Here is a 14741-nt window from a genome sequence, read left to right as displayed (position 1 = left end):
TATTGTATTATACACAACATAGATGTAGTATACCTTATAATACTGCAATATAACAGCATTACTGTTTACAGAACTGAACGTATGTCTAAGTTGTATAGATCAATGTGCACGGGCGCCAGTAGGTGCTACGCTCTGTGTTATTGTGGTTTAAATTTATCACTCTCTACAGTTAGAAACTATATTTTACCAGAATTCACGTGATTTTCAGAACAAAGCAATTTTTATGTGCCACTAATTAATTGTGAAAATCACAGAAAAATCTAAATTGTAAATATTTTTTTATTCAGTTTCAATTAATATTTTAATGTGATGTCGGAAATTCAACATATAGGTTAGATGTAAAATAGATTGTGTTACACCATTCATAATCTTATCACATTTCTTAGAATGCGATATCATCACAGAGGACTGATTATTTATGCATGTATTCTGCGTGTGAAATAAATCATATTATATTGTTTTATCATGAGCAAACAGATTAAACTTGAAAACGCCTTATTCCCAATAAATATTATTCGTAGCCCTGAGTAAGAACTAGTAGATACGATTACTTCTATTGTAATCAAATAAGAGAAGTATACTTTTTATATGGTATGCTCCAGTGGAATGTAGTGCCAGTATCTTTAAGCACTGTAAGCATTTAGACTTCTACAGTTTAATAAAATCTGTTTGCTTTCTTCTTCATCAAAATTTATTTAACATCCTTTAATCGAATCCGGATTTTTACTTCAAAAAGAAGCATGGTTTAAATGTGAATTCTAGCACACTACATTTGGAATTTTATATTTTTTTCTTCACGATTAAGGAAATGACATGTTTGATTTCAAGTTACTGTAATATTAGTATGTGTCATTTAAGAATGCTGTAAATATCATTAGATTGATAAATATTTCCGAGTAAACAAAAAATAAATTATCATCTCATCACAAAGAAATCCCTGTAGTTTTACCCCAGCTTGACTAAGTGATAAATATGAAATTCAGATGATACTTTAATGTGGTGAAGATCGTGTAAACAAAATCAAGAAAATTTAATTCTTGTTCAGGATTAAAAATGCCTAGAAGTCCCTGTGAACCTAAGGCTTAAAGTGGTGATCGGCAAACTGACAATCAAATCGCACGAGCTCCAATCGCCGACTGCGAGGGGCGGGACTTACGATTAAGCAACCCGTCGAGCAAACAACTTGGCCTGAAAACATTCCAGCACAGTTCACAGTTAGTCGGCGATACTCTCCACTCATCGATCGTCTGCTTATGTTACCGCTGATAGTTTTGTCTACTTTAAACTCCCGATAAAGTCGACACTTCAGTACATACCCATAGCCTTGGACTAAATATAGCGGGATATCTGTGCCTAAATTCATATAACAAACAAATATTTTTTATTATAACTGTGACTTCGTGATAAAAAGAAACTTTCTGTTGACAATTGTCATCTGTCGCCTGATGTTTGCTCCGCGATGATCGGTACGTTTGTGGAGCGCAGCGATCCCCAGCATCTGTCATCCCCGGGGGTAGGTTACGGGCACCCCGAGGGTAGCGCCATGGTGCAAAATCAACAGTACGGCTACTATAACAGTCAGACCAGTGGATACGGTGTACCGTACAGCAACGTCGGAAATCTTAACTCTAGGGAATTATTCCTCCGTCGGACGGCGGAGTTTGGACTTTCTGGAAGTGATGTGTCCAGTAACGTTAGTTCTCGTCCAGGGATGTTGTTTCCTCCGCCGTCCAGTGGCTTCCACTCACAACATCATCAGGAAGTGAGTCCGCATGTCCTACTACAGGGACTACACGACGTTACGTCATATCATAACCCAAGACAGCACATGCATGGTCAACCTGGCTACTACATGTCGGGACATAGTCCGGAGTACATTTCCAGAAATGACCAAATGGGACTAAATCCGGCCACGAGACCGGAACAGTACGGTCACGAGAACCAGCCCTTTATGAACCCTATAAATATGTTACAGAACGGGACTGGCCCCTTTTTCAGATACATGCGCCCCCCTATAAAACAGGAACGCACGTGCATGTGGATTGATACGGACCAACCGGAGCCTAAGAAGCCGTGTAACAAAGTATTCTTTACAATGCATGAGATTGTGAATCACATCACAATTGACCATGTCGGGGGGCCGGAGCAGGCCAACCACACCTGTTTCTGGCAGGAGTGTCCGAGGGAGGGCAAGCCCTTCAAGGCCAAATACAAACTAGTAAACCATATCCGTGTCCACACTGGAGAGAAACCGTTTCCCTGTCCATTCCCGGGCTGTGGAAAAGTGTTCGCCCGCAGTGAGAACCTCAAGATTCACAAGAGGATACATACGGGTAGGTTTATATGAAATTACTGTAATATTTACATAAATAAATAAACCAAATGGTGAACCGAACCGACAATTATTTGGTGTAAAACTGATGTAAGCTATATATGATTGTTATCATCATTTACATTAATGTGATATGACAAAAGGCGAAGGATTTTGGGTAAATGGTCAAGGGAAAATCGTGTAAATTTACAATAAAGAACTTATATTAAACTAGCATATAATTTTGGACAGAAAACATGAAGTTAAGAACGATTAAAAAGACTGGTGGAATTTGTAAACGTATTTGAAACTTTGGATTTGAATATTGTTGGACAAATCATCGTTTAGAACGATCAACTAACTTCGTCCATTTTAAATTATGAAATATATCATGTTGAAATTATACAGAACAAAAATCGCACATCTGTATACTTAAAATTCAATGTTAGTGTGATTTAAGTCGACTGAAACGTAATTTTAATAATGAAAATCTATAAAATATTTCAATGAAATTTAATGAAATAATATCAACTTGATTTAGTAAATCAACTCTTTAATGTTATTAGGAAAACTAAACATCAGCCAAATCTGTTTTAATTTGTTACAGAAAAATATAATGTGGTTTTATTAACCCAAAACATGGAGGAAATAATTGATGATTTAAATATTTCGTAATATAATATGACGTGTACTTTACCACCGGTGGCTGTATGGCTAATGAAATCAACCCAGGAACCAGATCCTCCCTCTTATTTATCTAGTAATGGTCCACTTTGTATTAATTAGTGTGCTCAAGATTTTAATGACACATGATCTTCATTAAGTATCTAGTAGTATACTTACTCCATTTCAAGGGGTCCACTTCAAGTGAAGACGATAGATACCTTATTCAGAATCTTTAAGATTTTTTTAGATTTTAAATTTTAAATAAATCATAATATAAATAATTTTAAGTGTTTTGTAATCAAAATATAAATAAATGTTTTATTTGAAATATTTTATACAATAAAAACAACAAATCGGAAAGCAGGCAAGTTGTGTTTCAAATGATGTCGTTATCATATCAGCTAGAAGCCTATCATATGTTAACAATATCAGATTAATTGGAATGCAAATTATATTTTATTTGCGTCAGAGCTAAATAACACTTCTCAAGAAAGCAGGTTAATATGATGGGGAACAGAAGAACAATGTAATGTGTCAACTTTGGAAAAAATAATTTAAAAAGACTTTTACAGAATAACATCATTTATAAAACGTAAATAACAGGAGTGTTTCTTAACATTCTCTTCGTGTTGATAAGTATGGATTATGAACAGTTTCTTGTTACACAGCACTTATTGGTTGTTTAACAAGAAATTTTTCATAATTGTAAATAACAAGAAAGTGGTGTATTCAGTGCTTATAACTGGTGGGCAGGGTTTTCAGACTTGATATATGTAGATAGTATATAAGATTTCATATATTTTGTTCAATATTAAACAATTATGTTTCGCTAAGACAAGGTCTATTGGTACACACCATTTGGAAATCATTTTGTGTTAAAAGACCACTCACAACCCCAAACATTATTTATGCTTGTGTCAAAATAATAAACCAGCTCCGAGAATCTAACGCCGGGTCGTGTTCTACAGGGTTTTATTTGTTGGTAAAACTCTTATGAAGAATTCCCATCAGCTGTTTTAAAAGTCTTTAAGTGCGAAACCACATCTTAAAATGTGTTTACCATATGAAACGTACATTTGTCATGTTACTAAATATCCCTGTGGCCCACCAAAACACCACAACCGTGTCCCTCCATAGGAAGAAACGTCGTCAAGTAGCCATTATAAATATTTACAAATTCCCACCGGCTTCGCGTTGTCTTGTTCCCGACCATGTTTGGATGCTATGTAGGCACTTGTGTCTTCTATGATGATGGCGGTATAGTAGTATATAGTCTACATACAGATATTGCGTCGGTGAGGCTAACTCAAAACTCTCAAAGGCAGATGTTATTTCGACCAAAGTCTCCTCAAGTCCCCCCGTGAGAAATTGAGTGTGTGTATTTTCCCTGTGCGCTTCCAACCGTCATTATGTGCCCTCGATATATATTGAAAACATATCCCTAACCGGTGCAGATCGTATGAAAAACGACTCCTCTACGCCTCTGTAAAGTCCGCTATTGTAGATGGGAAAACACATATAAAAAACGTGATGATTATTTCGACAGAAATGCCCTCAACTTTGATCTAGTTTGCTAGAGATTTCCGCGGTCACATTTTCTCCATTTTTCTGCTTTTTAAGCTATGCTTAGAATCGGGAAACAGAAAATATGGTTGATACGTTTGAAGTGAGCTAGTGTAATTATTGCTACATGTACCGGCTCTCGATGTCTTCCTCATCAACTTCGGGCCTGTCTTAAAGGCGGTTTACATCAAAGGAAAAATAATTAATGACTGGATAATTGATCCATGGGTATTTTATATTAAATATGAGATTCGTTTTCGTTCTTTAACTGTTGAAGTAGTGAGAGCTTTGGTATAGAAGGTGTGCTTAATTTTTATATGAACATTCTTGACGAGGTAATAATATCTGTACATATGTTTAGGAAGGTTATATGTGATGAGGAACGTCACCTACAAGGGATGTGGCTTCAACTTAAGTCGGTAAAGACCAAGTCGTAATCTCTAATACACTTTCTATTTGAATGCCTTTGATATCGTTAATTGGTCTGTTAGCCAAGCCGCGAGTATGATATTGTTATAGAATATCTAAATTAAATCATATTATATGGGACGCTATGTACACCAATGAGTAATTGCAATGAATTTAAGTAAATTACTTATAAGTTATTTTATTCGTGGAAGAAAACTTCTTCATAATATATGATGTGACTCAAAGAATATTCAATCTTATCTGAACAGGAGGTACCGTTCAATTTTTTATTATAATTAATATTTTGCGTTTTAAAAAAAGTATTTTGTTTTTGTAAAATGATACTAAATGTAAATTTGAAAATAATTTTCCCTAAAGAAATGTTTTTAATATACTCTGTAACTGAAGTTGTAGAAGGAGTATCTAATGTTGTCAAATCCTTAATGAACTGATGGAACTAGTAATGATTATTGACATTAGATGTGTAATTAGATGTTTGATACCGATGCTGTTAAGCTGGTAGGAGGGGATATGTAAACTAATATAGTTAGTGAGCAGATTTAGGAGGGATGTAACCCAGACATTGTGAATAGGCTGTGTTAGGTACTGCTTATAGAAAGAGGAATATTACAATACTGTCAAATCATAGATATACATCTAAAGCAGGTAAGAAATGGGAAATATCCAATATCTTATTTGAAAGTAATATTTCAGAAAAATATAACAACATTATAGGTATATTTGAGGAACGTTTACTGATATTTCAGAGGAATTCCATATCCATTTTTGTTTGGTTGATTTAAACAAATAAATATATACAGTTGTTTTGTATAGAACTTGTCCAGTTAATTCTATAGATTAGTTTATGAAAACAATGCTATTCCTTCCTTACAATTGGAAATAAACTTTGCAGTTGTCTGTGATTAATAAGAATTTGGGAAAACTTGACAATACATTGTTTTGCCAATAAATACCAGGTTATAGAATTTGAGGGGAGGGCATTGAATTAATTTGTTATCATGTCTTATACAATAAACATGTTACAAGGAGAAATACTATCAGAATTGTCAGACCTCTTAATGAACAGTTTACTGAACAGATTTCATGGAATGATTAAGTTAATTTATTAATGTGGTTTAGGGATAATATTTGTTGGAAATATTCTCAGGTAAATACCAGCAACTGTATTTTGAAGAATAAATAAAACTGGAAGGTAAAGGAATATTCTCTATTTAAAGTAGAGTTTATGATAAAAACTACCTAGACTGTAGTATTGTATCTGTTTTAATATATTTAATATGGATTATATACATAAGGGATTGAATACCATTAACTCTCCTCTTCTTATCCTCGGATTTCTGTTGATATGGAGGGGGGGGGGGGTGACTCTCATCATTCTTTTAACATAATTTTATCTTTCGAAGTTAAGCAATTCAAGTTCCGAAATTATGCTTTTAAGTGATGGAAATTAGGATAAAAACTGCAACATTCAAATAATCAAAACAGTACCTAAATTTATAATAAACAGAAAGAACAAAAGAGAGACGTTTTGATACCAAATATAAAAATTGAAAATTAAAGAATCATAAAATACATTATTGATAAATAATACCTTCATATCTGCCCGTGACACCCTTTACACAATCTACTTATTATCTGTAAATATTTTTTGTTGAATACACTTTGATGATATACATTGTTGTATTTGCTGTTTGGCGTAAGATTGAAGCTATATGTATGTATACCTCAAAAGAAATCACTATGATAGAAGAAGGGAAAATGTATAACGAGACATGAAAGGTGGACAAACTGAGTAGTCAGTACTAACCCATTTTGTCCCTGTGTTGTCTTCACTGGAGCCATTAAAATTAGAAACTGTCTAGTTCACTCATATATTCTGTCAATAATTCGAATTTAACTAACTTTTACTTTTAACTAGACTAAATTATTGTTATATATGTAGGGAAGGAGAAAGTTGTTAAATCTTATTGTTAAATCTTTTGTGTATGAAATACAACGAAAAGGCTTTAACAATATGAAAGTACACATTATGGTTAGCAATTCAATTTATGAAAACAAAAAATATAAATCCTTAAAAGATTTGTCAATGAGATATATCGACCACAGCCTGAGGCAAGTTGTATGAAATACGACTTTAATGTTTTACATTTTTTATGTAATCGTAAGATATTATAGTACGGCTTTTATTAACATTTTGTCAGGACGCCTATAGACTCACCTGTGTGTAAAGTTTACAATGAAATAGTTTCTCATTAACTAAATGTGTTGTTACTTATGTAAAGTTTACTTTGGGTGAAAATAAAATACATTCGTATATATATTAATGATATGTTTCATATCATATTATTTAATAAACAAACGTGTGGTTAAGTGGCCTAGACGAGGGTCTCACATCCCTGTAACACTGGTCAGTGTACATAACAAGACCAGCGTTACGGTGACCACTGTACAATTTAACCTTATGTTGCTGGTAAACATTGGGGGTATTGTAAGAGATTTCTGGATTAAAATGAAAACTGAGACGTGTGCTTCGAGAGAAATATAATAAGGAATATAGAATTTCTGTTATAATTATCTGGGCAGGACGAGCAATTTAACTAGTAGTCGCTTGTGTAATGAACAATAATGGGTTTGGTGTGCTCTGTCGTATAATGAAAGTATCAAGTATCAGCAGAAGAAAATCGGAACATTATGCTATTCAATTAGTGTTATGTAAAATCCTACATTGTGTTGATAATTGACAGTAATCCTATATATATATCGGTATGGGAGTGTGTATATATCTATACACAATGAGACAGCATATATTTATTATTCTAATAGAATTTAGCTCAACACTCTTGGTCTCTTTACAAAAATAATGTACGAGTAGCATATATTTATTATTCTAATAGAATTTAGCTCAACACTCTTGGTCTCTTTACAAAAATAATGTACGAGTATACGAGTATTTAAAAAGATCATTGCTGAACTTGATCCAAATTTTAAGATGGAAAATTATAATATATTAATTACTTGTGTAGCTTGCCGACTTTTATGACTTACTTGGTCCCATTTTGGACCAAATAAATTGTTTCTGTCAATCATTGTTTCTCAAAATAAAATAGACATTGTATTTTGAGTTTTCAAAGCCAAATGCATTTTATGCACAGCGATTAAGTAAAAATAGCCAAATTAAGAAAATAACCCAGATGCTACATTGTATATTCCAGTTTTATTGCCATACAGGTATCTACAGTGCTTTGCAGAGATGTTAAACTAACGGGAATTGCGTAATACCTAACGAATAAAGTTCTTGTATCCAATTCCGCCGTACACACATACTTATTGCCGTCGGTTTGGAACCATTTACTCCCAAATTTATCACCGGAAAATTCCGTGATTTAAAGACATAGTACATATCGATTACGCCGCGACGACGTGGTGACGGCGGTTCCAACTTTGCTTACGGGAACTTAATGATAAGTGATGTTCATTTCGTCTATTATTGATCAATTACACGATTCGAACGCGCCGCCCTAATTATCAGAAGAAATAATCCCCGGGAGAGTCAAAACAACTGGATTATTGGTTGATGGAGCTCCTGATGGGAAAATCATAGAGCTGATATTGTATAACGGACGACGGGCCCGTCTGGGGAACAGGTTGTTTGGGGGAGGAGAAGCAGCTCGCCCAGGCGGTGTTACGTCTAGCGAGGGGGAGGGGGTCGACAGCAGATCACGAAGTCGACATCCCACAGGGGGCATTTCAACCATAGCTAACTAAACCACACCGTTTACAGGGACAGCCCGGACAACGCTTGTTTACATTAAATAAAATGTCTGAAGACATTCCAGTTTTGTTTTACTTTTAAAAGTATTTATTTCAATTCATTCAATCCCAATAAATGTGATATATTTATTTTTTAAAGGTTCGGGAAAGTAAAGAAACAAAACCAATTTTGAACAACTATGAAATAGGCTGTGTATGGTAGAACGCTCTTTAATTTATGTGGAAATTCATATCATATCTATTATGTTTTGTTTAATATTGTATTGTTAATGTAAACTTTGCGTAAATTGTATCAATCGTTAATTTAATCATTAAAAACTATAAAAAAAAAATATCAGAGTGCATAGCATGTATCCTTCAAACCAGAGTAAAATATATAAAACATATTCGCTGAAGATATCTGTCGTAGTAGGCTAAGTTTTATGTTCTATACGCAGTCAGTTTAAATAAAATTAATCTTTCTAAAAATTCAAAACTGAACATATTAAAACATTTATCACAGTCATAGTCCAATATCTTATCGCAGTCCCTACCCATCGAAACCGAAAGTGGGTGGAGCCCGATGTCGTTTGTACATACAGACAGAATTAATGGGCTAATGTTTTTACAGTGTATAATCTGTGGAGGATCACCACCCTGACGTTTTAACTCTCCCAACTGTAGCTCACTGGGCTGACAGACGTAAGATACGACTGTAATACTCGGATAGATTCGGGATTCGTCTGTCTGTTCGTTGTCATTTATTAGGCTATTTGTTCTGCCTCTAAATATTGCTTTTTCTTTTCTTTGTTGCTCCGTCAGGGTCTCTCCTGTAATGATTCGCACTCAGTCACCTTATTGACTTTTGTGATAGAAAACACTGCTTGTTTTCTTTTCAATGATGGAATTGTCTTTCATTTATTTATAAATATAAATAAAAATAGGTAAATTGATGAAAGGAGTTACAATTTGCTCCAACAATTTTCACATTGTTAGCTCTTTCGGTAGACTTCTTTCATCAATAATCTACTTGCATATCCTCAATCACACACAGACATTTTTTTTTTATTATTTCTGCTTCTGATAAACTGTTTTGTTCCTTTCGATGATTTTTTGTCCATTTATAAGATAAGCGAACATCTATACATTTATCACCAAATAATGTCACAAACACTTATATGGTAGGGACATTTTGATAGAAGATATCAGCATTAATAATGTATTGTAAATATACTGTAGATATCGGTATTAATAATTTAAATGTACAATATACCAATGATAATAATTCACTTCAAGATAAAAACAGAAACAAAACACACACACTTGTTCAGTCCAAGGAAACAAGTTGAGATATTTCACCTGTTATATAAAAACGTTGCCACATGAATATAGAACAGACACACTAGTCTTCTCTGCTCAACAAAAGCCGACGTTTTTCTTTTACAATGTCGAGGAACTTATTTGTCATCTGTCCATTCAGCCTCGCAGCATTAAGTCGATAAGACCATTATGTGACTGTGAATAACACTGCGTTGTTGTGTATACAGGTCGACCAAGTCCTTCTCACAGATCAATTGGGCTTAAGTAGACCACTTTCCTGTGCTAGATATGTCCGAATAGAGCCCATTCTTACAACATTCCATAGTTTGTGATGTCAGTTTCAAGGCCAAGTGCTCTATTCGCACGTGGAACTCAAGAGTGCAATGTTATCCATATGGAAGTGTCTTAGACATCCGAAAATCTCTATTCCTTGAGCGCGATACCGGGAGTTCAGTTCTATTACAAAAGCTTATTACACATACAGCTGTAATATCAAATTATATAGAATAAAAGAAGGGAAAACCCCAGACATTCCAGCAGCTTCCTTGCACTTTCAACTCTTCAGAGGGCATTTATCTTAACACTACATAGTATATGTTTCCACATCAATAAAAGAGGTTTTAAGTTTATACCTACGTCGGAAAAATGGTATTAATTAACGTCCCGTCGATCTGTAGGTTTACGTAGTTGACGCATGCGAATGATATTGGAACTAACTAGCTTATTTTTCCAGAACCCTAATGCCTCTTTTTATAAATTATCCCACAAATAAATAACATCAAAATATATCACAAAAATTGTTTAGCTTGCGACGATAGAAGTGTTCTCTCAAGAGCTCCCAGGTCTCTCCCTATTAGACAATGAACCATAATTTATCATTAATGACAGAACATATGAACCGATTACACACTTCATACCTTTTACTTTCTAAAATATAATTTCTCGGTTGGTAACGAAATTTCTTTATTTATATTTTGCAGGAGAGAAACCCTTCAAATGTGATTTCGATGGATGTGACCGAAGATTTGCGAACAGTTCCGACCGGAAGAAGCACAGTCACGTGCACACGAGTGATAAGCCGTACAACTGCCGAGTGAGGGGATGTGACAAAAGTTATACTCACCCGAGCTCCTTACGTAAACACATGAAAATACACGGGGACATCTCCCCTGACATGGAGAAATCAGACTCGGAGTCTCACTCAGAGAGCAGTGAATCAGTGTCAAGGACAACACCTTCAAATGACGTCACGATGCACTCGCACCAATCTCCGCCTTCAGCAGAAAGTGTTCCTGAATCGAAACCCATTCTGACGTCATCCGCTGTGACGTCACATATGGATCAGAATAATGGAATTCCTGTACCGGAAGTGCCTAAATTAAATGACTGGTTTGTTTGCCACCCACGAACAATGACTTCTGCCCCTTCTAAAGAACACGCATCATTCCCTTCTATAGCACCTTTGTCATCATTTCACCCAATGCCCATCATGCAATATTCGTAACAGGAAGCTGCGTAATGTGTTTTCATTGTGACCTGTTACAAAGATCTGAAGAAAACGTGTCGTTCATTGTTCCAAAGTCGTGAAAGTTATGGATAGTCTTCATTGCGAAGATTGTAAAGTGTATTGTAAACAATAATTGGATATTTCGTATATAAATATATTATATAGAAATTCATATATTATATAAAAATTATTAAAATATCAATGTTTTAATGGAAAAATATTAGTTTATTATTCTTTTATTAATTCTTTTAATGAATCACGAAATAGATATTATAATTTAATAATGTCAAATGTTTTTCAAGTAACAGTTACATTACATTCTTTGAGAATACTATATCGGTAATACTCTACTGGTTTAAGCGAGGTTTTCATGTTTTGAAGTTAAACATATTTAATTAAATCAAACGCAGAACGTTGCTTTATTAACCAAGAACGTAATTATTGGTATTAATGTTTCATTTATTTTGATTAAAAATAGTAATATTCATCAGGACGATTCCATTAATAATAAGCATTTTTTAACACTCATGCTACCGTAGTTGCTTAATAAGGAGTAATGGATGTCAATTGAGCGTTGCAATATTGCTTAAATGATATTTGTGCTAAACATATTTACAATATGGCAGTGATATGTAATCGTTAATGAAAACGGGTTAGATGAAACATTCTTTTCACGAGGTTTGAAACAATATTGTAGTAAGGAAAACGTTAGAATCATATTATGTAAGGTTATATTTAATTATATTGGGCCATTGGCTTTATAAACATTGCAGTTTATTGAAAAACAGTTTTGTTCTCCGATGAATAAGTTCTACAATTTTCTATATTACAGTTTTTACCATACTTAAGAGAAAAATAACAAAGGGCAATCTATTAGAAAGTCTTTTACTTGTGTTAATACGATACAACAAGACAAACTTTGAGGTTTAGTTGCTATCTTACTGATTCTACACTTAATCTACGGAAGGATACATGAAACCCTGTTTAAAACGTTAGAACGTTTATGTTAAATAAATCAAGGTATTTTTTTGTATATAACATCTGCCTCTGGGAGTGGTTTATGAAAGTCATACAGAAAACACATCTCTTACTCGTGGTTTGAAATAACATTATAAAACAACATGAATATCACCGTCCCCTTGTCCAAGCAATACACATCCCAAACCATGACCATGAGAACAGAATAGGTGTATTTAATTTATCACACGTGACGCTTTCGCTATATAGGTAGACGTAACCAGTAGACACAAGTGGTTGGGAACAAAGTTGAATGAAACTTGAAATATAAGAACAAAGAGAAGTATAAATTGATATATTATTAGGTTGTATATATCCGCTTCATCGATGACACAATCCATTGATGATTGCTATTATGAAGCTTAATTATGATATACTATCATGTAAGGTTCGACGAAGTTATCTGCAAATTCTTATTCAAATTCAGTTTCCATACACTATAGCCAATCTATCTGTTTATCTAAAGAACATAACAACCTACTAACCTAACTATATGCTAACCGTCTACCTTCTAACCTAACTAGTAATTTAACTATCTTCAGTAACTAAATACCTTCCAACGACCAATTACCTTTAAAGCTAACTACACACTACGTGCTCTAGTTATAACTATTTGGATATACATTGTGTACTTGTTTTACTTGACTTAAACATGACACCTTTCCAAGATTTTTATTTAGCTGTGTGAATAGGACATACATGGGAGTAACCCGCGAATAGACTGACCTCCTTTCCCTTATAGTACATTGTGTATGACATTGTTCTCGAACGCTACAGTATAAAAAGGTTTTTACAATATTTGGATATGAATAACAGACAGTAGTTGTACCTTGATTATCTTTTAAAAAAATGACAATGAAACCTTCCGATTGATGAATAATGGCGGATCGTATCAGGACTAATTATAACCGCTCTCTCTTTCACAAGTCCGCAAAGACCTGACATTTCACTTATTACTAAGGGGAAGTTAATGGTATATGCTATTTCTTGTTGTGGCAGGTTCCTCCTCCAGGATGGTCACATAATGAAAAATTGCAATATCAACATTTAAGCAATGAATTGCAATTAAAATGTTTCTTAAAGAAAGTAATTTTTACACTTATCACAATTAAAAATAAAATACTATCCACTTACTTATGAAGCAGCCTTACATTGGAAAATAAATATGACAAGTATATTCTTTTTATTACATATACTTATATAATACGTGTATGTGAAATGTTCTGGTTAGGCGGTCCATGTATATACACCAATATTTATTTTATAAGTAACATCCGCATAAACCTTCAAGTCCATGTCAAAAAGAAGCAAAACATACCTATTTGAAAAAGTATATATTGAGAAATTTAGTAAATGCTTTTATTTTTTGAAATTTGCCTGCTATGTATTTTTGTCACACGTGGGTTCAAAAACTTGTCGCTATAATCTTTCATGAAAGTTAAATTAAGATACATAGGATTCTTCAACAATGATTGCAAAGGTGATCCATAACAAACTACAGCAAAACAACAAGAACCGTATTCAAGTTTTGACTATTTAAACACACGCGTTAACAGGTTTACAAGTTGTGAAAACAAGCGAAGATACTTCAATATCCTTTCCAATGGTAATCTTATCCTTTGGTACAACTGCAAATATCACTGAAACACCATATTCACACTAAAACATAATACATAATACATTACATATTTATATCAAACAAATTACATTTAATATTTACACAGAAAAATGTTAACACTGAAACCTTGCATTGCATATTACATTTAATTGTATTACACTTCAACATATCGAGACTGAACACATTATGTTTCATTTCACCTGAATCATATTAGTTACCTAATCACTTTGAACCTTATGACATCATATATCAACACTGAAATTAATTCAGAGGAAATTACATGTTCACCATGAAACATATAACAGATTGTTGCCATAGTGAAACGTCGTCTAATTAACATGACGCGAAGTTCTGCTGTTGGAAAACTCAGGGTTGTGTTTAACTCATTTACCCCTGAAGACACATTTAAACTCTTCCAATTCCGAAGTTGGATTTTTTTTATATATATTTCAGGGGTGAATGAGTTAATCTACAACAACTTGCCAATGTCCTGAACCAACTTTGATGAGCAAATGTATACATAATGCAAGCATATCTGATACAGACTTGCATACGTCAGA

The 14741-nt window shown here is 33.8% G+C and overlaps 1 protein-coding gene across 1 annotated transcript; it reads left to right on the top strand.

Annotated features, from left to right (window-relative positions):
* Nucleotides 1-1209: 1209 nt before the first annotated feature.
* LOC110458043 (zinc finger protein ZIC 4-like) lies at nt 1210-11750 on the top strand. Its single transcript, XM_021509587.1, has 2 exons — nt 1210-2333; nt 11020-11750. The coding sequence occupies exons 1-2, from the start codon at nt 1460-1462 to the stop codon at nt 11541-11543; spliced, it is 1398 nt and encodes a 465-aa protein (XP_021365262.1). The 5' UTR covers nt 1210-1459; the 3' UTR covers nt 11544-11750.
* The last annotated feature ends 2991 nt before the right edge of the window (nt 11751-14741 follow it).

This window comes from Mizuhopecten yessoensis, unplaced genomic scaffold (genome assembly GCF_002113885.1).
Source record: "Mizuhopecten yessoensis strain PY_sf001 unplaced genomic scaffold, ASM211388v2 scaffold9409, whole genome shotgun sequence".
NCBI lineage: Eukaryota > Metazoa > Mollusca > Bivalvia > Pectinida > Pectinidae > Mizuhopecten > Mizuhopecten yessoensis.
This window is presented reverse-complemented; position numbering and strand designations above follow the sequence as displayed.